The 24213-nt window shown below is 54.9% G+C and overlaps 1 protein-coding gene across 1 annotated transcript in view; it reads right to left on the bottom strand.

Moving 5' to 3' along the window:
• CCDC33 (coiled-coil domain containing 33) overlaps positions 1–24213 on the bottom strand; it is a 103829-nt gene that overhangs the window by 5089 nt on the left and 74527 nt on the right. The window contains 1 exon segment of the mRNA XM_033108774.1: positions 153–318. Within this exon segment, the coding sequence (XP_032964665.1) occupies positions 153–318 (166 nt within the window).

Here is a 24213-nt window from a genome sequence, read left to right as displayed (position 1 = left end):
ACAGGACTGGATTCTCCGTTTCCCACTCTGGAGAGGGCCCAGCCAGCTCCTACCAGGCTCTGTCCAGTAGCATGCCCATCTGGGAAAAGTTCCCCGCCACCCTGTGCCCAAATCCAGACCCAGGGCTCAGGTGGGCGCCTGTGTGCCCTCACCCAGCTTCTGCATGTTGTTGGCGTTGTCCTGCTCCTCGTCCATCTCCTCCTGGGTCACACGGCTCATCAGCATGTGGTTCTCTGCCTCCAGGATGCTGGCCTGTTTCCGCAGCGACAGGATGTCCTTGGCCATCTTCTGCATGGCCTGCCGGTAGTTGTTCATCTCCTGTGGATCCCAGCACTCAGAGTTGAGCCTCTAGGTCATATTTGCACCCACACTGAGAAATCCATGGGTCACCCCCAAAGGCCAACGAACAGAATGAACCCTAAGCTACGCCCTTAAGTCTTAGTTCCTCAGAAGGGTGGCTATGACTTGGTCTGCACCCCTCCTGGCCATGTGAGAGATGGCACACTAAGGTTCTCTGCCAGGGCCATATTTTTTCCTCTCATGCCAAATGGGGGGACTCAGGGCTCAGATACCAGCTGAGGAAGCCCGTGAGATACAGAGACTTGAAAGGACCTGGAGCCAGGTTTCTAGGGTCACCTCTCTGCCTTTTCCTGCTCTTTTTCCACTTTTCTAATCCCTCTTCTTCCTCATGTCACTGAGAACCCGGGGAAGAACCTCTCAGAAACCCCACTGAATGGCATTTGGGAGCAAACCCCAGGGACCAGGTGCCCCCTTTCCCAACCAGCCTAGAGGGCAGGAAGGGACACAAAGTAGGCTGGAGAGAGCCAAATAAGGACCCAGTGTTGGGATCCAGCTACAAGATCTGGGGTGTGAGGTGGGCCAGGAAGCCAGGCTCTGTCACTAGGTTAAGAGTACCAATAATCCTAGTACTTGGTGTTCACTGAGCATTTACTATGTTCCAGGTCAGGAGGGGGGCTTCCCTCATTTAGTCCTTATAACGAGCCTGTGAAGGCCAGTACTATTATCACCCTCATGTTACCAGCAAGGAACCAAGGCCCAGAGAGGTGAGGAACTTGTTCAGTCACAAAGCTGAGTGACAGAGCCAGGGTCTGAAAGCCAGGCCTGCTGGCACTTGAGTCTGTCCCCAGGCACCGTGCATTCCTGCCACAATGCCCCCGTACCTGGAGACATCACAATATGCTGAGACGTGATAAAACAGGCTACTAAAAAGAATTATCAATGGGATCTGAATCTGGGGGAAGAATTCATGCTGTCCTCAGGTGTGCACAGGAGAATGAACAGGCCATACGAGTATTCACATGCATTGGTTTCATAATCAGAAATTCCCTCCTGTAATTTAGGAAAAGTTTCGTAAAAGGAGTTTCTTAAATCTAAACAGCGCAAGCTGTAAGAGGGACCCAAAATGTGAAGGCAAAATAGTCCCGAGAGGGGGAGGCAGTGGCGCTGGTTCGGGCAGGAGGGCGGTGAGGCCAGCGGGAGTGTGCTAAGCCCGGTGCCTTGGCCTTCCTGCGGCTGTGGGGGCTCCTAGGACAGCCGGGCTCCCAAGTCTCTGAAGTAGAGCTCTGCCCCCAACTCCCACCTGGGCCTTATGCCGACTGGGGATGTGGCCTGGCTCCTAGCCACTGCCACCAACCTGCTGCAGGGTGGCCCCTGGCTTTTGGGGGAGGGGCTCCCAGACAGCAGGGGTTCATCAGACCCCACTTGTCACCTGCTGCTGTCCAGCCTTCTGGCTGGACTCCCTGTAACCAGTCTGTCTCCCCAGCACCCGCCCTAGTTGAGTTCCAGGTCTTGGCTCCCCCAGATCTGCCCATCTGGTGTCCCCAGACAGCCCTGTTAACTAGGGGCCAGCCCAGACCACACACACGCGCGCACACACACACAGCGCTTTGTGCGCAGGCCCCGGTCACAGTCCAGCTTGCCCACTGACTTGCTGAGTGTGTGCAGACAGGCCCTTCCGTCTTCTGAGCCTCAGATTCCTCACACGGGATAAGCATGGGCTGCTCGGGGTTCACAGTCAGTGCGTGTGGTGGCTCAGGGCCCTGCCAGGGCAGCCAGGGCCTGGAGGTAGCTGTTCTCATCCCACCCCATTTCTGTTCAGAGGCCGCTTTGTCAGCAGGTCAGACCCCTTCCTCTTTCTCCTGGCTGCCATCACTCAACACTTAGGAGAACAGCTTGGATACTGGCTACTATTAAAGTTGAATGTCTGCAGAGCCTGAGTATATGCGCCATAAACACACAAGTGTGACTGCATCAAGAAGCAGAGGATAGGACATTGCTATCAGCCTTATCTGTAAAAGTCCCAGACTTTTGTGTGGAAACAACACAAATGCCCATCACGGTAGAATGGTGAGGGTCTTACAGTGGAATATCACACAGCAGCAAAAACAAGCCAATACCAGCTCCATGGAACCACAGGGAGGAAGTTCTCAAACAGTTGGACACAAAATACCCACTCCACGATTCCATACAGATTTGGTTCAAAAACAGGCAAACTCAAGCAGTGAAGTTAGAAGTCGGGTGCGGGCTCCGTGCGGGGAGATGGAGGGGTGTGAGGTCTGGGAGGCACCGGCCAGCTGCAGGGGTGCCAGCAATGCCACGCCTTTGACCTTCCCTGAGCACTTACCGTGCACTTTGTAATGACTCATCACAGTGAGTACACTTAGGTTTTGTGCAATTGTCTGAATGGGGGCTGTACTTCACGTAAACAAGTGAAAACCGCTGAACGAATACAAAGTACATGAAAGCTTGGCTCTAGTTTGGTTAAGTACACGGAGGCCCCACATTGCTCCCCTCCTGTGGGGACCCTCCCAGCTCCAGCAACACTGGGTTCTTCCTGCCCAGCTGTGGGTGATCCCGTGGGTCCTGCTCCTAGGCCCCCAGCGCACGCCTGCGTCCTGTGAGGCCCCAGCAGTCCTCGCCTGGAGGGTCGGGCAGGTTCAGCTGGGCCTCCCTGCAGGGCCCTCTGATCCTGGTCATGAGCTGACACGATGCCTCAGAACAGCCGGTGAGATTCAGAGCGGTTCAGTGAAGTAAGGTGTCGCTGCCTGCAAACGGGGGCTAGCACTGGAACCCAGCCTCGGCTCCCCAACTGCTCTGGGCACCTACTCGACTGAGGAAGTTGGGGACCTTACCCAGATGCAAGAATAGCTTGACTTTGAGCTGAATCTGTCCACAGAAATGAAGGGGCTCTGATGGGGGAGGTGGTCAGCAAAGGTCCCTGTCATGCAGGGTGTCACGCAGGGCCTCAGCTCCCGCTCCCCACATAAGAACGCAGGACACGGTGAGGCCAAAAAGGAACACCCACGGAGCCATAGATGGGGGAGTCACACCACTACAGTCTCGCTGGCGGCTGGGTTGGAGACACAGGAAGCAGGAGCCACACTGTCCACAAACTGCTGTCCACTTTGCCAACCAACCTCACTTGCTAGCTGCAATCCGTTCTTGCTAGCTCAGCCACCACCTTCTTGCTAGCCCCCATTTGCTGCTAGCGTAGCCACAGCAGTTATATTAGTGGCCAATGGCTCACTGGTTACAGCTGACGGCCAACTAGCCACAGCAGATGGCCATCCCATCACAGTTGATGGCCATTTACTACCCGAGCCAGCACTTTCCCACGTGAGGCCGAGAGCCTGGAAACTGCACTCCTGGCTCTGTCCCCACAGTCCCTCTGATGTCCTGAGGCCTCATTCTGCCCTTCGTCCTTGAGGACAAGGCCGCCTTGGGGTAGAGGTGGAAGGAGGGGCTCCCCTGTCTGCTCCTCGAGGAGCTAGACTTGCCCAGGCCTCCCTATGTCAGGAGAGCTGAACGTGTAGCTCATCTCACAGGCCCGCCCCACCTGGCCCAGCACGAGGCGAAAACAGCAGATTCAGATTTGAATAAACCAGCCTGATCCCATTGCTGGCGCACCAGCTTCTCCTTCAGATGGGGCCTGTCCAAGGTAGGGGTGGGGGGCGAGGGGCCTTGGGCAAGGAAGAACACTGCTGTATGCTGGAGCTCATGTGTGTGTGGCTGGATGGCTGAGATCTTCACAGCTATTGTTCAGAGTGAGCTCCTCAGGTTTGGACCAGATGCAAACTAAGTCCTGGCATGCAAGGCCTCTCACAAGCTGCCACCCGCCCCATGCACACCAGCCCAGCCCTTCTCCTCCAGCACATGCTCTTATTCCTCCCCTCACACCTCCACTCGTACTGAACTATCTGCAAAGAACCCTCCTCTCCCATTCCTACCGTCTAGCCTGTCGTTTTATAGTCCATGCAGCAAGTTTTACTCCTATGAGGACTGATAGTGCGTGTGTGTGAGTGTCTGTGTGCATGTGTGCACACATGCACAGGCAAGGAAGGAGTCCCAGGGAAAGAGGCTGTCAGCCCCTCAGCCGACCCCATGGGTCTGTTCACCTCCTCTTCTCCGTCAGGGCTCATCCTTTCTAGGATTCCATTGTTCTTCATCCCAGCAGTCCCAGGAGTGTGCAAAGCTCTGTTTTTAACACCCCCTTTGACAGACAAAGAAAGCTGTGCCCAGATGAAGTGGGTGCCTGCCTCAGCCCGCTGGCCCCTGCTGGAGGAAGGGTCATGGCCTCTTCAGGACTCCACCCCTCGGAGATTAGGCCTATAGCCCTTCCCCGGGCCCCTAGCCACCCCAGCCTGGCTGCTCTCTGAGCATGAGGTCTGCCCAGGGGAATGGAGAAAGACCCTTGCCCTGGCTTACCCCTCTCATTCTCTTCCCTGGCCACTGCCCTCTGCCCATGAGATTCAGAGAGGTGGCACCCTGGCGGGTCTGCCTTCCCTCTTCAGTTTTGCCCACCCCCACAGCTAAGCGGCAACCTTGGGCAGCACAGCTGGGCTGGGAGGCTGCAGCCTGACCTATCCCTGCAGCCTGGGCTGGGCCCCCGCTCAGGGACATGGTCTGCGTCACAGTCCAGCCTTCAGAACACACAGGTCACCATGTCTCAGATTCCTGTTGTGATCCTGCTCCTCTGCCTGCTCTCTCCCTTCCCAGTTCCCAGCCTGTTTGGGCTAGCACATCCTCTAGCACACCTGTGCCTGACCCGGGGTGCCCACTGCACCCCCTCACCCCCTGACAGCCCACTAGGACCCCAGCTCTCAGGTGAGAAGCATCAGGTGACCCCAGGTTCAAATCAAGCCCTGCCACTGAGTGTTGGCAGCTTTTGCTGCACCAACGCTTCCTCTCTGGCTCTGGAAGAGTGGCAGCTGTGCTTTGAGCCTCGGCATCCTCACCTGTGGGAGGGGAAGTCGTCCCACGTCAGGGTGACTGTGGAGTGAGGGCACGTGAGGAGAGGCAGCTGGACCCTGGTACCCAGGGTGTCTGTAGATGAACCCAATGGTGAAAAGCTGAGAGCTTTTGCTCTGCGATCAGGAACAAGACAAGGATATTGACTTTCACCACTTTTATTCAACACAGTATTGGAAGGCCTGGCCACAGCAATCAGGCAAGGAAAAGAAATAAAAGACATTCAAATTAGGAAGAAAGAAGTAAAACTGTCATTATTTACAGATGGCGTGATACTCCGTATAGAGAACCCTAAAGATTCCACCAAAAAAACTATGAGAACTAATAAATGAATTCAGTAAAGTAGCAAAATACAAAATTAATATTCAGAAATAAGTTGCATTTTTATATACCAACAACAAACTATCGGAAAGAGAAATTAAGAAAACACTCCCATTTATAATTGCATCAAAAATAATAAAATGCCTAGGAATAAATTTAACCCAGGAGGTAAAAAATCTGTACTTGAAAACTATGACATTGAAGAAAGAAACTGAAGAAGATACAAATAAATGGAAACATATACTGTGCTCATGGACAGGAAGAATTAATATCATGAAAATGTCCATCCTACCCAAAGCAATCTACAAATTTAATGCAACCCTTATCAAAATACAATGGAATTTTTCACAGAACTATAATAGAACAAATAGTCCTAAAATGTATATGGAACCACAGACCCAGAATAACCAAAACAGTCTTGATAAAGAAGAACAAAGTCGGAGGCATCACACTACCTGATATCCTACTACAGTACAAGGCTATAGTAATCAAAACAGCATGGTACTGGCATAAAAACAGACACAGAGGTCAGTGGAACACAATAGAGAGCCCAGAAACAATCCTATGCCTATGTGGTCAATTAATCTATGACAAAGGAGGCAAGAATATGCAATGGGGTAAAGACAGTCTCTTCAATAAATAGTGCTGGGAAAACTGTACAGATATATGCACAACAATGAAACTGAACCGCTTTCTTATACCATATACAAAAATAAACTCAAAATGGATTAAAGACCTGAAACCATAAAACTCCTAGAAGAAAACAAAGGCAGTAAACTTTGACATCTCTTTGAGTAATGTTTCTTTTGGATACATCTCCTCAGGCAAGGGAAACAAAAGAAAAATAAACAAATGGGACATCAATTAAAAATTTTCCCATAGCAAAGGAAACCATCAATAAATGAAAAGACAACCTTCGGAACACAAGAAGATATTCTCTAATAATACATCCGATAAGGGGTTCATATCCAAAATACATAAGGAACTCATACAACAACACCAGAAAAACAAACAATCTGGTTAAAAAATAGGCAGAGGACATGAACAGACGTTTCTCCAAAGAGGACATACAATGGCCAACAGACATATAAAAAGATGCTCAATGTCACTAATCATCAGAGAAATGCAAATGAAAACCACAATGAGATCACTTCATTTCTGTCAGAATGGCCATCATCAATAAATCCACAAATAAGGTTTGGCAGGATGTGGAGAAAAGGGAACCCTTGTGCACTGTTGGTGGGATTGCAGATTGGTGCAGCCACTATGGAAAACAGTATGGAGATTCCTCAAAAACTTAAAAATGGAACTACCATATGACCCAACAACTCCACTGCTGGGTAATTATCCCAAGAAATCCAAAATACTAATTTAAAAAGATATATGTACCTCTATGTTCACTGCAGCACTATTTACAATGGCCAAGATACAGAAGCAACCTAAGCGCCCATCGATGGATGAATGGATAAAGATGTAGTACTGGTAATTAAGTTCTGACAGTTAAGTTCTCGAACTCATCCTAGAGAAAGTGCTACGTACCTCATTGCTGAATATCACTACGGTCACCTGCGAAGTACTCCCCTTGGGAAGCTATGCACCGACGCCAACACCTAGTCCACCCTTCAAAGCCATTTTGGAACTCTTTTTCTGGAATGGCCAGCAGAGCTGTTGTTGTATTACCCTTCATGTCCTGAATGTCATCAAAATGTCTTCCTTTCAATGTTTCCTTTATCTTCAGGGAAAGAAAGAAGTCACTGGGGGCCAGATCAGGTGAGTAGGGAGGGTGTCCCTACACAGGTATTTGTTTGCTGGCTAAAAACTCCCTTACAGAGTGAGGTGTGTGAGCTGGTGCATTGTCGTGATGCAAAAGCCATGAATTATTGGCAAAAAGTTCAGGTCTAACTTTTTCATGCAGCCTTTTCAGCACTTCCAAATAGTAAACTTGGTTAACTGTTTGTCCAGTTGGTGCAAATTCATAATGAATCATCTCTTTGATATCAAAACAGGTTAGCAACATCATTGCAACAAGTTGGTGAACTTAATTGTCCGTGTGTGTGTGTCTGTGTGATGGAATAAAGAATGAAGCCATAAAGAATGAAACCTTGCCATTTGTGACAGCATGGCTAAACCTAGAGAGTATTGTGCTAAGTGAAATAAGTCAGACAGAGAAAGACAAATACCATATGACTTCACTCATATGTGAAATCTAAAAATAAGCAAACAAAACAGAAACAAATTCATAGATACAGAGAATAAATTGATGGTTGCCAGATGGGAGGGGGTTGGGGGCCGGTGAAAAAAGTGAAGGGATTAAGAAGTATGAATTGCCAGTTATAAAAACAGTTACAGGAATATAAAGTACAGCACAGGGAATATAGTCAATAATGTTGTAATTAACTATGTATGGTGTCAGGTGGGTACTAGACTTACTGTGGTGATCACTTCGTAAGTTATATACATGTCTAATCACTATATTGTACATTTATACAACATAATATCGGATGTCAACTGTAATTGAAAAACTAAAAAAAAAAAAAAATTAAGACAAAAGGAGAGAAGGCTTAAGAGCATTCAAATCTTGGGAGAGAGCCTCTGGGTGTGAGGAGGTGGCCCTGGTGACTTTGGCCAGTACTCTGGATGCCGGGGTGCAGGAGAGAAAGGACTGAGGGGGACAGTGAGGCTGTCAGGGGGTAGAGGCAGCTGGGGCACAGGGTGGAGGAGAGGCGTGGGGGTGGAGAGAGAGGATTTTCCCGGAGACTGGTGGGGAGGGGTGTATAGGGAGGGTGGGGCTGGAGCAGAGGGGTGGAACGGGTCGGGAGGGGCTTCACTCTCTGAGAGAAAGGAAGGATGCCCTGGGCAGGTCTGGATCAGAGGCCGCGTGGGTGGTAGAGCTCCAGTGGGTGGAGTGGGTGGGAAGCGAGGCTGAGCCAGGGCAGCCGGTTTATTGGGCCCTTCCGTCCTTTGCTGGGTCCCCAGGTTCCAAGGATAGGTTGCTGGCAGGCCCAGGCTACCTGCTATGTGGTTTGCCTTTATAGCCAGCAGAGGGCAGCTCCCTCCCACAGACGCTCCACCTTCAGCCTGTAGCAGGAATGAGACCAGACTTGGGAGCCTCACCGCTCTCGACAAGAGAGGGGGCATGAACTGGGGACTTGCTGTCCAGCCCCAGGCAAACATATCTCCCCTCCAGATGGTCCAGCCTGCCTTCCTATACCTCCTGACCCCAAACTTCCAGCTCTGAGGCTCTGATGGGTCCCTTCTGTTGAGAAACACCTATGGAGTCCAGAGAGGTGCAGTGACTTGCCCGAGGTCACACAGCAAATCCTGAACCTCAACTAGGGCCTCTGCCATGAGCCGCTTGGTTGAATAGCCATCTCAAGGCACCGAAGTGATCTCATCTGAAGTGACACCTGCACAGCTTCAGACACTTGAGGCCCACATTTGTGCACAAGGACAGTTGAGAGGGACTTGGATACAGTTTATAGAATAACACACACACACACACACACACACACACACACACACACACCTCAATACCTAAATCTTTGCAAATCAGACAAAATTCTTTGACACACTTGGGAAGACATAGTGTGGACACCCAGCCCGGGTAGGGCTTGTAGGGTCCCTAATGACAGCAGGGGTCCCTTCTTTTACTGAATGCCCACTATTGGCCAGGCCCTTTGTCCACTTTGTCTCTAACCTGAGCAATGAGTCTGCAGGGAGGCCTTTTCGTTCCCAGGTCCTCAAGAAGGAAGCTGAGGCCCAGAGCAGAAGGGTTGGGTGATGTGTTTAAAGTCGCCCCACTGCCAGGGGCAAAGCTGTTGCACTTGGGTCTCTCAGAGCGTTGGTGAGGGTGTGTGCTGCTATCAGCCCCCACACACAAGCCTGGGGGGGCTCGGAGCTACTGTCTCCAAGGAGACAGGGTGAGATGCTACCCTGCCCTCAACCATCCCCTTGCACCAGGGACTGGGGCCATTTCTGTGGGGGAAGAGGAGGTACACACATCAAGCAGGTCCATCCCATACCCTTCAGGCAGGGAGGTGCTCCTAGGGCCCAGAGGGGCTGCCTTTCTGATCAGGAACAGAAAGATCCCTGTCTCCCTGGGCCTGGCTAGGCCTGTTTCCTGGTCCCCTGGACCCCTGACCAAGGCAAAGAGGGGCCAGTTCTATTCAGGACACCCCTCTGCCCCTGAGAAGACTTCTAATACTGTAATGTACCCACCCTCCCCCAGGGATTTCTTCCACTCAGGGGGCATCTCCTGATTGCAGGAAGTGCCCAGGCCCCTCCCACTGTTCCTGGCTGTATAGCCTCCTCCTTTAAGCCGGCCTCCTGGTTCTCCGCCTCTCATATGGAGGGCTTTCTTTGTGCTGCCTCAAAACACAGCCTTCCTCTCTGGTAGATAAGAAAAGATGACTGAAAAGCTGCACTGGGGCGGCGGGGTGGCTCAGTTGGTTAGAGTGCAAGCTCTGAACAACAGGGTTGCTGGTTCGATGCCCACATGGGCCAGTGAGCTGCGCCCTCCACAGCTAGATTGAAGACAACGAGCTGCCGCTGAACCCCCCGAGGGGCGTCCAGATGGCTCAGTTGGTAAGACCACAAGCTCTCAGCAACAAGGTTATTGGTTCAATTCCTACATGGGATGGTGGGCTGTGCCCCCTGCAACTAGATTGAAAATGGTGACCGGACTTGGAGCTGAGCTGCGCCCTCCACAACTAGATTGATGGACAGCGACTTGGAGCTGATGGGCCCTGGAGAAACACACTGTTCCCCAATATTCCCCGATAAAATTTATATATGTAAAAAAGCTGCACGACTCTCTCACTGAGGGGTGACTGAGAGGTGGGAAGTGGGCTCTAATTCCCCTCGAGACGCAGAACGCAGCGTTGCAATGTTCGGGGCCTTCTGGGCCAGGTCATCAGAAGCCTTGCAGCTGCCGCGTTTCCTCTGGGAACACTTGCCGTTCCCCTGATATAAGTGTCCTACCCTGAGATTGCCATGCTGCCAGGAAGCCCAAACCGACAGTGTGGGGGGCAGGCGTGTCCCCCGAGCCCCAGCAGCTCCAGCCCCCCCAGGTGGGCCAGCCCAGCTGAAGACCCAGGCTCCAGCTGCGATGGAGACCAGACCTGCCTGCTGTGCCTCGGCTGAGCTCCTGATCCACAGAACTGCGAGCTAGAATAATCAATGAAAACACGATTACCCTGAGTCACACAGTTCCGCGGTGATTTGTTGTGCTGCAGTAGATAACTGGAAGAGCCCCTCTGGCCTCCCAGAGCCCTTCAGTGGCTCCAACATGCCCTCATGATAAACTTCCAACTCTGAATTTCAAGGCCGTCCATCCCAGCAATAGACCCCCTTTCGGAAGTTAGCTCTGGTCACTCTGCTCAGGAGTCAGCCTGGGCCTCCTTCTATCCTCAAAGCCTCACCTACCTCTGCCAAGAAGCCATCCCTGACCTACCCTAGCCCAGCACCCCCGTCCCAGCAGGGACACCTGCACACTTTCTTTCCCTCCGGCTCCCAGGACATCCTAACAGGGAGGAAGGGCTGCCCCTCCCCTCTGCAGCTTCTGGTTGTCTCCTGAGTTGAGGAAGCAGGGCCAACCAGACTATTCCAGGAATGATCTTTCTTGTGCCAGATTTGCCATCATTTGAGTACAGGTCCCTCAGAATGTTCCAGAGACCCCTCGTGGCTAATCTAAGTTATCTAATACTGTTAACAGGAATTAACCACATTTCTTGAAAACGGAAACACTCAGCTTATGCAAAGTGGTGTGGCCTCCCCCAGTCCCCAGATCTGAGCTCTGAGTAGGGGGCTGTGTCTGGGAGGGGAAGCGTGGGAGGGGATGGAGGTTGTGCTGAAGGTCTGGTGAAAGAGAACGGGTACTTCCTGGGGGGAGGGCTCACGATAGCTAATAGCCCCTTGCTCCCAGGTACACCCAGCCTGACACCTCTGCATCCATGGCCCCTCTGCCCTTGGCCACTGCCCACCCAGCCCAGCTCCCTTCCAGCCTGCCTGGGACAGTGTGACAACAGAACCTCTCGGTCGTGAGAACAAACCTTGTCCTTTTCCTCATACATGTTCTTTTCTCTCTCTCTCTCTCTCTCTCTCTCTCTCTCTCTCTCTCTCTCTCTCTCTCTCCCCCTCTCTCTTGGTCTCTCTCACTCTCTCTTGCTCTCTCTTTCTCCCTCCTCTCTCCACCCTCCCTCTCTGTCTCTGTCTTTCTCTTCCTCATCACCACCAGAGGGCAGGCCAGGGAGGCCTGTGAGCACCACCGCCAGTGTGGGTGTGAGGCCCAGGGCTGGCCGTCCAGAGGTCAGATAATAAGGACAAGGGCATATCGGAGCAAGAGAGGTTACACTCCAGGACACACTGCAGGCCAGGGCACGGCAGAGGACAGGCAGAGGACAGGCAGTCTCTGTGGTGGGAGCCTGGAGGGTCACTTTACCACCAGCCATGGCTCATGAGGCCAAGCCCAAGAGCTCTGCTTCTGCCCTGAAGGCAGTCCAGAGCCACAGAGGTCCTAGAGCCAGGGCCCAGCTCACCCCATCCCTGCTCCAGGGTCCCCTTGAATGTCATCTGAGCCTACCAACCGCAAGCAAATCTGTGCAAATTGCTATTTAAAACAGTCTTCCTGAGGGGGAGGCAGTTGCTTTGGTTCAGCCCAAGGTTATAGCAAAGAAACAAAAGGAGTAAATTTCCCTTTCTTCTTTCTTTTCCTTCCTGCTGCAGCAGAGAAGGTGCCTAGCAAGCTTTTGTACTTAGCCTGGTGAATGTGAACGTAAAGCGCCAAGGGGTGGTGAAACCTTGGCCACTGACCCCAGTGCCGGCCTAATTGGCCCCTGCAGGAGCCAGGACTGCTAATTGGGCTGTGGTGCCTGGACAATGGGGCTGGGGGTGGGGCTGGCTTGGGGGAGGGGCTTCCCGGAAGATATTCTGTCTTGCCATTTCATTCTCCTTCCAGGCCTTCCAGAACCCTGCTGGACCTTCAAGTCTCCACTCTGGGCCCTCCTCCTCCAGGAAGACCCCCTGGGCCACCCCAAGCCCAGCCATCAGTCACTCGTCCTCGGGTTTGTGGCTCAGTGTCCTGCCTCTCCTGGATTCAACTTGGAGCTGGCCCTTGCCCCAGCTCAAGGACGTATAGGCCAGTCACTCGGGACTGGTGAGCGGCAGACCCGAGCCCTGGCCTCACAGGCGCTGCTTACTCTCCCATGAAGAACCTTACCCGCCGACTGGTCATCGACAGCCAGAGTCACCCGGTTAGAGCTTTGCTGCTCTGAATGCCCCTGTGAGGTGTGCAGCCCTGGCTGGGGTCCAGAACCTTGGTTCTAATCCAGCCTCTGCTGACATGTGCTGTGAGACCCAAAGCAAGGCCCTTGCCCGCTCTTTGCTTCTTCATCTGCAAGCTGGGAGCTGATCTCTGTTGGGGTGTGCTCTGGGGTTCTTGCCACAGTGGAAAAGCAAATGCTTTGGCAATTGGGGTTCGAATGAGAAGGTTGTTGTCACTAAAGCAGGCACTGCCAGCCCTCTGGCCTGGGTGTGATGTACCTGCCCGAGGATGCCCCCATCTGCCTCATCCCCGCTCCCTCCCAGTTCTGTGTGAGCCTGCACTGCCTTCAAGACCTTCCAGCCTGAGTCCCCAGGCTAGCCCAGGCACAGCTCCTTTCTGGAATATAGAGCTGGACCTCTAACAGGTTAGAGCCGGGCCTGGGTTAGCAGGAGACAAGGGCCACTTTCAGGGATTTTCCCAGAAGCCCTTCTCTCTTCCCTTCTGGGTGCCTGGGTGTGGGCTCAGGGGGTCCGGGCAGGGGCTGCAAGTGCCACAGAAGGTTCCTGTGACCATGGGCACCTGGGGCCAATGGCCACAGGCCTGAGCTTCTTGTCCTTCTCTCCACCTTGCTCTGGGAACACCTCTACTGGTTGCCAGGCAACACACCCGAACACACCTGCCTGCTAGGTGAGCAAACCCATCATTTCAGAACCATTGGGTGTGGGGGCAGACTTACAGAGCAGCTGTCAAGGGGGCCTGCGGCAGCACTGGAGGGGGTCAGGGCATCTGGCTCCCCCATTCTTTCTGTTAGCAGTCCTGTTCCCCAGGATGGCTCTCCAGAGACTGTTGCTACAACAAGTACCTGCCTGGTAACGGAGCCCAGCCCTGAGCTGGAAGCAGGCAGGCCCATGGGAATACTTCCTCTTTGTACCAGGGTGGGAGGTATCTGGGTGGGGTGGCTGAAATCAGGCTGTACTCATTTCTTGGCCTGCACTCATTTCTTAGGGAACTCTAAGGAGATGCAGGGCCTGAGGGGGCTCCAGGAAAGGGACCTATGCCCTGCAGGGCTGTGGCCTTCTGTCCCCCCACCCCCGCCTCAGCACCCTTCCTCTCTTGACCTGCCCTCTAGCTGCAAGTCAGGCTCCCCTCCGTCCCTTCCATCTCCACTTTCTCTGCCCTGTGTCACCCCTCCTCCCCCTCTGCCTTGCCCTTCCCCCTCAGGTCCCCCTTACTCCTACCCCGCACTGTCCCCTTCCGCTTCTCCTCCATCGCCCCCTCAGCAATGCCCCTTCAGCAGCCTGGCTCCTCCCACGCCGGCCCCGGGCCTGCCCATCTCGGCTTTCTTGATGGTCTGAACGAATTCCTTTCCCTTTAGTTCAGTGCAGACATGGGTGGATGTTTTTCAAAGGAACTCACTGGGAAGCAAAGGGAAAACAAACCCAAACAAGGCAGCCCACCACCTAGAAACGGCCCTGGTCACTAAGGCGGGTCCATCTGCTTTAACTGTTGTCATGCAGGGAGTCACGCAGGGTCTCTGGTCCTGCTCCCCCCATAAGAGCGCAGGATATGGTGAGGCCAAAAAGGAACACCCACGGAGCCATAGGTAGGGGAGTCATACCATTATACTCTCACTGGCGGCTGGGCTGGAGACACAGGAGGCAGGAGCCACAGAATCTGCAATCCACTCTGCGCCACACTCCGCCGTGCTAGCTGCAATCCGCGCTTGTTAGCCCAGCCACCTTCTTGCTAGCCCCCATTTGCTGCTAGCGTAGCCACGGCAGTTATATTAGTGGCCAATGGCTCACTGGTTACAGCTGACGGCCAACTAGCCACAGCTGATGGCCATCCGATCACAGTTGATGGCCATTTACTACCGGAGCCAGCACCTTTCCACGTGAGGCCGAGGGCCTGGAAACTGCACTCCTGGCTCTGTCCCTACAACTGTCCTGGGCCTGGGACACAGAGACCCCCTCCTAGGGCCTAGCGGGGTCTGTCTGCCTTTTTCTCAACTAAGTCTGTCCCAGGCCAGCTTGGCCCCAAAGCCTTTCCTGACGGCACCCCCATCGGCACTGAGCAAGGTGCCTGCACAGAGCTGGGGCTCCATAAATAGTTGTTCACCTGTTTAATGAACAGGTGGATGAATGTTGGGGGTCTCTAATGGCATAATAATAATGTTCCCTGATTATTCCAGGACAGACAGCTCGACCTGTTTCAAAAGCTCCACCCCTAAGGCACGCCTAGCTCTGGCTGGTGAATGCTAGCTCAGGACTCTGCATGGGGGTGGGGGCTCTGGCCTCTGTCAGTGTTGCAGGGGAGCCCTTACGCTTCTCATTTGCAGCTCTACTATTTCACTGAATTCACTTTGAGACCTAGGAGAGCTCACTTTTTCTGACTGGGGTTTGTTTCTTCCTCTGTATAAAAAGGACGGGGCAGGGGGGCTGGACTGGACTGACCCCACATTGCTCCCTGGCTCACGTTTGAGCTGGCCAGGAGCCGGGGACAGGCCGTGGGTCGTGAGTTTGCTCAGTGCTGGCTGCGAGTCCTTGCTCTCCTGCTAACTGTGTGTGTGACCGTGGACAGAGCAGTCACTGGTCTCTCTGAGCCTCAGTGTCCTGTACTGTAAGCTGGAGAGCATGACCAGGCTCATATCCTGTTGGGGTATAATGAGATTGTCAGTATAAAGCTCCAAGCAGAATGCCTGGCACGTGAGTGGCTCTGGAAATGTTACTCCCTCCTCTGTGTGACCCATGGGGGCACTGGAGGGTCTAACATTCCTCTAGGGAAACGGACATGAGACTCGTGATAGAGATGCCTTCCTCTCTGGATGGCACAGCCCCCTAGATGGCATCCCAGATGTGGGCCTTCCTGATCCTGCCACTCAGCTTCCCCATCGGGGAAATGGGCTCCGCCGTCTGCTGTGTGTGCCCCTCCCATCCCAAGACCCTGGGCCAGAAGCCTGGGATACAGGCACAGCCAGACTGGTGCCCCTCCCAGCCCGGTCTTCCACCGCCCCTCGCTGACAGGGGCCCTGCGCTCCTACGCCCGCTGCACTGCCAATCGATCGAGTCTGCTCCCATCCTCGGGCGTGCCATGAATTTTTCATCAAAGGCCTGTAGACTTTGGGAAACGTACAATTAGAAGCCCCATCAATAATGCACCACGCGGAGCCACCGTCTGTGCTCAGCCAGGCCCCAGACGTGGCTGTCTTCCAGCCCTGCTCTGGCGGGAGGCAGGAGGGGCACCGAGTGGGCTCCTTCGGGGTCCTCACTGTACATAGAGCAAGAAGGGGATGCTGAGAGGGAAGGGAAACATACCCAATGAGTTCAGCCTGCTCCTTGAAGCCCTAGTGGGACCTGTGGGGTCTCCCGTGCTTTATCTATAAAATGGTGCTAAGGAGCCCCCCCTCTTTAAGTGTGGTGAGACATAGCAGAGAGCTGCTATGTGGAAACCAGGGTCTTTGTGGGGCTAGGGGCAGTCCTTCTTCCATGGGGTCCCAGGAAGCAAAGTGAGCACTAGGCTGGGGTGGGGAGGACGAGGAAGGGAGCACAGAGATGCCTGGTGGCATTGGGGGGCTTTATTAACCGAGCTTGGTGGTCAAGGTCCCCTGAGGCCCGACCCCGTTGCTCTCCAGCCTCAGCACAGCTCCCCTCTACATGTGTCCACTTGCTGCAGCCTCACAGCTTTGGGGAAGGACAGAGGTTCTCTGTCCTGTCTCTGACGGAGGTGCCCTTACCCTGTGTCTGTGTCTGCTGACCCATTCTCTAGAGAATGGATCAAAGCTGTTCCCACCTGAGAAAACCTTTTCCCACCTTCCTTGGCTAGAAGGGATGGCCTCCAGAATTTTCTGAATTTCTAGAGCCTGAACCTGGCAGATAGTAACCACAAGTGCTCACCACGGTGAGTAATGTTCTAAACACGTTATATGGATCAATCTAACTTCATCCCCCCAGTGACTGAACAAGGCAGTCCATTCTACAGAGGGGAAGAGTGAGAGGCAGGATGGGCTCAGGGCTTTTGTCCCAGCGTGGGAGCTGCTTCCAGAGTCTGCACTGTTAACCGACCCTGGCGCTGGCTCTCCTGTCCTCAGCGGGCCTTAAGAGTCCACGAGAACAGGGCTGATACTCCCCACTTCCTCACTCACTAGGGCTGAAGTCTCCCCCCTGCAGGGCCTGGGGCTCCCCTGCCCCCAGTTCAGGGAAACGCAGGCTGCTGATATCCATGGCTGTCTGCCCTCCCACCCCTCAGGCTCCAGGTCTGGCTCCTGCGTGCTGAGGCTGCTCCTCCCTGCAGTACGGCCAGGAAGGAGAAGAGGGGACCGGGGCTCGGGTGCTTTGTACCATTACTTCTGTCTTTGGACCCTGTCTAGCGGTGGGCCTCTGCTCTAGCCTGTGAGGGGGCTCGTGGGCACCCAGGGTTCTGTGTCCCTGTTCGTGGGCCTGTCATGTCATGGAGGGGCACCTGGAGGCCTGGCATTTGCCAAGGAGGCATAGGCCTCTAACTCTCTCCTGGTAGAAATGCCACCAGGGGGCCACCAGGGGGCCGTGACCAGTCCCCTTCCCCCTCCCCTCCCTGGCCAAATCCCAGCCCAGTGCCCCTGCAGGGCTCCTGCAGCAGAGGGCTCCTACAACTCCAGCAGGCTCCCACAGGGCACTGGGATGGGCCCCGGCGTGGGGAGAAGTTGGGGGGTTGTGGGCAGGAAGCCGGGTGCCTCCCCACTTGGACACTGCCTTTGGCCCTAACGCATTCACTGTCTGCCCCTAAGACCTCCGTGACCCGATCAGTGGGCAGCCAGGGTGGCAGGAGGAGCATCGCCTTCCATCTACGGGGCATGGTGAGCACTGCCTTTCCCCTAACCCAGGCAAAGGGCTCTAGGGTCCATCCAGTGCAGTGCACTCTCTCTGGCAGCCACACTTGACCACGCCCTGTACTGGGAGCTGGGGAAACAGATGAAACAAGGCTTAGTCTCTGTCCCTGGGGACCTTGTATTCTAGTGGATATGACAGCAAGCACAGTACAGCCCTCGGCCACCCCCCTCAACACAGTGGGGTGCAGGCAGTGGTGTAAGGAAGGGCATCTCAGAGCCGAAATGGGTTTTGAAGAGTGCATAGGAGTTTGTCAGGTGATGAAAGTGTGAGGAAGGGGTGCATTCCTGGCAGAGGGAACAGGAAGAGCAAAGGTGTGAGGTAAGCAGCAGCCTGGCCCAGGGGCACAGTGGTGAGTGTGGTGAGGAGGGTGGAGGGAGAGGAGGCCGGCATGGCTGCAGGGCAGTCCCTGGGCCTTGAATGCCAGGCCAAGGCCCGATGAGGAGCCTGTTATAGTCAGGTGAAGTGTGCTGAGCTGGGCCACATGCTGGCACCAAGCAGGACTCTGAAGGCCCTCCCAGGGTAAGGCCTGTTGCCTTGTAAACGCGCCCAATGTGCTTTGCAGGACACCAGAGCCCAGAGAGAGCAGGAGGTTGCCCCGCTCCCACTGCACCTTTGTGGCAGAGCCAGCTCAGATTCACATCCTGCAGGGCCATGAAAGCCAGACCGTCTGGGGAATCTGTGCTGAGGGTGGCAACACAGTCTGTCAGAGCTAGAAGGGGCCGAGACCTTCTGGAGGGAAGAGTGGCCCCCAGTGGGGTAGGTTGGGATGTTAACCTCCAGGAAACTTGGGTGGGGAGACAGCCACGGGCAGTGACGTCAGGATGCCGTCCTTTCTCAGTTCTTAGGCAGGTGGCATCCTGCAGCCACCAAGCCATTCCCACCCCTCCCTGGGAGGTGGTCTGAGTCTAGATTCCTGTGTCACCCTTCACTCACATTGTGCGAGGGAAACAGACCTGGCAGTGGCTTCTCATCCCCCTCCGACCTTGTGACTGTATGATGTCACATGTTCTTGGAGGAGGAGCCAGAGTTGGGACTGGAAACGGAGCCCTGCCTCTCAGCCCCCTCCAGGGGATGGCTTGGTGTGGGACTGGGGGTTTCCTCTGGGCGGCTGAGGCTGGGGTCAGGCTCAGAGGGGGCCTGCGTGACTCTCCAGGGTGCGGGGCTGGGGGTGGGGGGAGGGAGATGAAGGAAGAGGAAGACTTGGCTCCATCTTCAGGAGTCCTAGACCGAGGGAGGAGCCCCAGTCTGAGAGGGGAGACATGGTTCTGTTCTGGGAGCTCTGGGTTGAGGGGGGTGCCATGTCCCTGCTCTGGAGAACAGCTGAAGAGGAGGCAGGGCCCACACACTTTCGATAAGGACACATGAAAAGAACAGATGGTGACAAGTGCAAATTAATTGAGCGAAACCTGTGTACATAGGCGCCGTGAACAGGCGGGCTGACAGGCCAGGGAGGGGTTGGTAGGGGCAGAACAGGGAGCAGGAGAAGCTGTAACGAGCACTTATCGATGTCTCGCTGGATCTGCAGCCCCGAGCACAGTTATTGACAAAGCCTGTCTATAAATCTCCCGGCCACGTCTCCAGAAACCTTAATTACGGGGCCTCATTACCCTTCACACCTCTAGGCACAGGGGACCAGCGTGAACCAGAGCGGCTGCTGACACTGCGGCTGGCCTGTGACAGTCAGGCACAGTCCCTGCAGAAAGATGCCCAGCTGGGATGCCTTCGGGGGACACAATTTCGGGTCCTGTGCCCCCCGGAGTGAGACTGGATGGAGGCTCAGCCTCCAGGCCAACGATAGGCGTGAGGGTGGAAGGGACTTAGGAGGCAGGGAGCTCAAGGTTTACATTCGATTGGCAGTTACTTGTGACTCTGACGAGCGCTTTGCCTCTCTGAGCCTCAGTTTCGTCATCTGTACAGTGGGGAGAGGGTGGTGGTGAAGATTAAGTAGGCAAAGTCTGTCTAGGGTTGAGCACAGCGCCTGGCACTGGTGCGTGTGTAACGCGTGCCCCTTCTCTCTCCTCTGTCACTCTGCCTGAAGCTGGCGAGAGAGCAAAAAGGTGGCCAGGGCCTGGCCTGCACGCACAGCTAGACCTTGCTGTTCTCCTGTGGAACATTCCCTCACAGCATCCCACAAGACCTCTCTCTGACTATGACGGAGCCAGACAAAAACACGACCACTCCGTCATCAGGTCTGAACACAGAGGAAACATGAATGTTATCCAAACCGCAAAAACAACCGCACAGCCGCTTTCCCTGAGCGCCTGCTCTGCGTTACCAAGGAAGTTTCAGCCTCGTCTCATTCCTCCTGCCTTCTGGATAAGAATCACTACAACTCCCTGTCACAAAATTATCATGCGTCCCGAGAGCGTACCACCAGAGCAAAGCCCTGTGTGCTTGAACTCCCCTCAGCCGAATCCTCTCTGTCCTTTCCCACACACTCAGTCCGATGGCCCCACTCCCCATCGTGGGCAGCCCCTTGGCTGCAGTGAGATAATAAACCCAACTTGCTTCAGTTGTAGGTGTGTTCCTGGTTGGCTTTGGCTGAAGGGAACTGCAATTCTGTGAGCGCATCCTCTCTCAGAGTCGTGTGCTCTCCAGGCCTGGATTCCAGGCTCTCCTTTCCTCCTTCCAATTGCATTACTTCTGTGAAGGTACGGGAAACTGCTTCCTATTCATTGTCCCCTCCCCAGGCCAGGAGAAAACCGCCCTCAAGCAGGCCCGTTGCAGGGAGAGGTCCTGGTGCCTGCTAAGTCTCTGGTATAGGGGCAGGAGCCCCAGGCTGGACATCTGGGCCTCTTGGGGGATCCAGGGAGGCATAGAAGATGGGGGGTGGGCCTGGGGTCATGGGGGAGCTAAACGTGGGGCCTCCCTTCCCTCTGCCCCAGGCTTATCTTAGCCTCTGGAAAGGCAGCCCTGGGAGGGCCAATGGAGCGGGCGAGGTCTTCTGCTCCAAATGCCCCGTCCTGGTGGAAACTTGGGGGTGGGAACGTGAAGGCTGCCACCCCTGGGAGCTCACCTACCTCGTCTCTGCCTCTCAGGCCCTATCTGGAGTCTTTTTTGGGGCCGTTATAGCCTCTGCCCCATCCTCAGTGGACTCTTCCTGGCTGGTTCACCCCTCTTGCCTCCAGCCCAGGCCACTACATTCTCCCCACTCCATTTCTGCTGGGCTCCAGGCTCATCCTGGGGCTGTGTAAAGTGTATGCGCTTTCAGACTCCGGTGCAATGCTTCTGGAAATCCATGTGTCTCACTTTGCCTTTGGAGGCCTGAGTCTCATGAGAGTTGGTGCCTACAGAGCCCCTTCTCACCTGGCTGGTCACCGCGCTCTTTCGGCCATTTTCCCCTTTATGACTCGCCCTCCCCCAGGAATCCTCCTGGGCCCAGGCCCTTACAGACCCCGGCAGCAATGAGGAAGGGGGCTTTATGGGGGTGCTCCGTTGTCTTGGGGCGCTCTCCCTGCCCAGGCCCTCAGTATGCCCATGCCCGCCCACCTCAGGGTCAGTGTCATAATGCAAATGCTGAGTAGCAGAGCTTTTGCACCAAGTCCGTCCATCGCCAGTCCTGCCTCAGGGGCACCCTCCCACTTTTAAGGTGCGGGCCCCAGGCCCCTCCTGCTGAGATGGCAGTGAACTCCGGGAGGGGCAGAAGCCTTGGGGGGTTGTGAGGCGTTAGGCCGAGGCCCACACGGAGTGGAGGAATGATTCCCGGCGTAGTGGCTGATGGTTGTCTGATCTGAGGGTCTTGGAGGGGCTGCGGGAGATCAACCTGGTCTCTAAGCCTGTCATCCACCCCCACTCTCCCACGCTGTCCTCTCCCCTGCTGTGGGTGACAAGGCACGGAGGCTCTTCCTGGCTGACAGAGCACTCTCTGGGCACCTCGGGAATTTTGTAGCCAGCCTGCGGGGTAAGGGTTCCCATTATCCCCACTTCACAGCTGAGGTTCCTGTAGGCGTTGGCCGGGAGAAGCAAACGTCCCCTCTCTGACGTCTGTCATCCCCTCAGGCCATGTGGTTGCTTAGGGAGGGGCACCTTCTGCTTTCGCTGGACTCATTCACTGAGCACCTACTGTGGGTGGGGTCCCTGGGCTGCGGTGGGGAAGGGATATAAAAGCAGAGGAGCAAAGGCCAGGAGCTGGGAGTACCACCAGGGTTGGGTATGGGTAGAATATTCTGGGTTGGCCACAGGCTTCAGATGTCACAGGGGCCATCAGGCCGAGGGGCTCATGGTACAGGTGAGGGAGCCATGGAAGAGTCCAGAGCAGGGGCAATGTACCTGTCAGCTGTGTTGTAGGGTGGGGGGGTCAGGTGGGCAAGAGGGCCCCATCTGGACTGTCAGCCCCTGGACCCTGAGAGAGCCCCTCTGGCTCGTCATGGGAGCCCCCCACCCACAGAAAGGAGAAGGTGGGAGGGAGGGGCCTTCATCTGGGCCTCCACAAGATTCTGCCCCGCAGGTGAAACAAGGCTCCGAGTGGCCTCCCACGCAGCCAGAGGAGGGAGGGTGGGATGGCTCCAGCTTCCCACGGTAGTCCTAGGAGCCGGCTAGCGCCCAGGCCCTTGCCCCTGCTGGCCCTTCCAAATCCCTGCCCAGGGTCCACCATGCTGAGGTGCATTTGCATATCTGAGAGTAAAAATAATTCTGAGCAGAAGCCTAGCGCCATCAGGGCTGCAAAGACCCCTTTTGTCTGTTTGAGTAAGAGCTGGCTAAAGGCTGAAGAATAATTAGTCCCCCATGGGCTACGCTGCCCCCCTCCTTAAAGATTTAAAGGCACAGCCACCCTACTCAACCCACTTCTCCTCAGCGCCCACGGTTCCCACTCATTCCCAGCCCCTCTCCTGCAGCCACCCCCACCCACTCACCCACCCTCTGTCCTGGGGGCGTGGAGGAGGAGCCGGCAGCCTCTGGCAGGAGCCGATGAATGGGCATTTTATCTGATTAAACTGGGAGTGAACTGGCCTGTCTCTATTATCTTTGGACCTGATTGGATATTTAACACCAAATGTAGTGTGCGTGTGTGTGTGTGTGTGTGTTTGCCACTTGCGTGCACAAACATTTGCACACGGGCTAAGCTTTTCTAGTCCATGTCAGGAGGAAATTGGATTGTACTGAAAAGCATTTAATCTAAGCTCAGGAGTCCGCACTAATAGAGTTACAGAACTGGGGGAGGGAGGGTTCTGCCCTTAGCCCTGGACAAGCAGAGTCCCTGCCCTGGCCCACGGTGCTAGAAGGTCCTGCTCTGGCCCTCGTAGGGCCGAAACCCTCCCCATGGGATGAGGACGTGCTGGGCCAAGGGGACGTGCCCTTCTACACCACAGCCCTGCCACCTGGGCCCCTGGAATTCCCGCCTGCTTCCAGAACCTGTCCTCCTGAAGGTGAAGGTGTCCTCTTATGTACCTTATGTGAAAGGTCTCCATGGTCATTAGGGTCATGAGGGTGTGGGACTGGAACTGAGCCAGGTGAGGAGGGGACAGGTGGGGGCCAGGGGTAGCGGCTGGGATCTGCTCTTCCCATGTTGCCAGGGTCTGATGTGAACTCTGATAATTCTCTGGGGGAAGGTGTGTTTGTCAAGGTGGAAGAATAGACCATATTTAACAGCTTGTTAGCTACAGCTTGATTTATAACTTTTCATTATTTGGAGGTTAGACATTTGGTGTGTAGGTCTCTGCGTGAATTCTCAAAGGTTTGGGGTGGGCCTAGGAGGGGACCTGTAGTCACAGAGCCCTGTTTTTATGTTTACTAGGAAACTGAGGCAGCCCCTCCACCCAGATGGGTGGGGAAGACGGTGAGTCAAGCTCACCAGGCTCATGACTTCCGATCACAAGGTGTGGCCAGGGCAGCTGCAGGGGCAGGCCCCAGCCTGGAGACCCCAGGCCTGCGTTGGACCAGGGCCCTCTCTGTTTGTCTTGCCCCATGGCCCGGGAGGGCTTCTGTGCTACCAGCAGTCTCCCTACCTGTAAAATGGGGATGATAGTTGTGCATGCTTCATCAGACTGATGCGGGGATGAAATGAGATTATGATGACAGTTCTGGGAGCAGAGAAGGAGCTCAATAACGACTGATGGATATAATTGGTGCTATTAAAAGGAGGGCTCAGCTGACAGTTTGCAGAAGCGGTAAGCCCCATCTCCCAGGCTGGCGGTCTCTCCCAGTCACCCCTCGTTCTACAGACCCTCCCTCCCTCACCAATCGATGACGCAAACCCTCAGCAATTTATGGCCGCATCAGCCTGGCTTTATTTACTGGGAGCGCTGCACCCCGGCCCGCCCACCCGCCGTTTAATCAAGGAACTGCGATGGACAGCAATACGGGCAGCCGACATCTTGTTAAGGAGCAGAACCAGGAGGCCGTCCCACCTCTGCCTGCCTCATTTGCCAGCATGAAAGAGAAAATCATCAAGACCAGGCCCCTCACTGCACGGAGGGGGAGACTGAGGCCCAGGGTGGGTGTGGGGGGCAGCCAGGGTGAGGTCTCCTGGTGCCCCTGCAATCCCCTGCTCTCTCAGCT

The sequence above is a fragment of the Rhinolophus ferrumequinum genome, chromosome 6 (assembly GCF_004115265.2).
Source record: "Rhinolophus ferrumequinum isolate MPI-CBG mRhiFer1 chromosome 6, mRhiFer1_v1.p, whole genome shotgun sequence".
In the NCBI taxonomy this organism is placed as follows: domain Eukaryota; kingdom Metazoa; phylum Chordata; class Mammalia; order Chiroptera; family Rhinolophidae; genus Rhinolophus; species Rhinolophus ferrumequinum.
The sequence above is the reverse complement of the archived record's forward strand: the minus strand, read 5'-3'. Positions and strand labels throughout refer to the sequence as shown.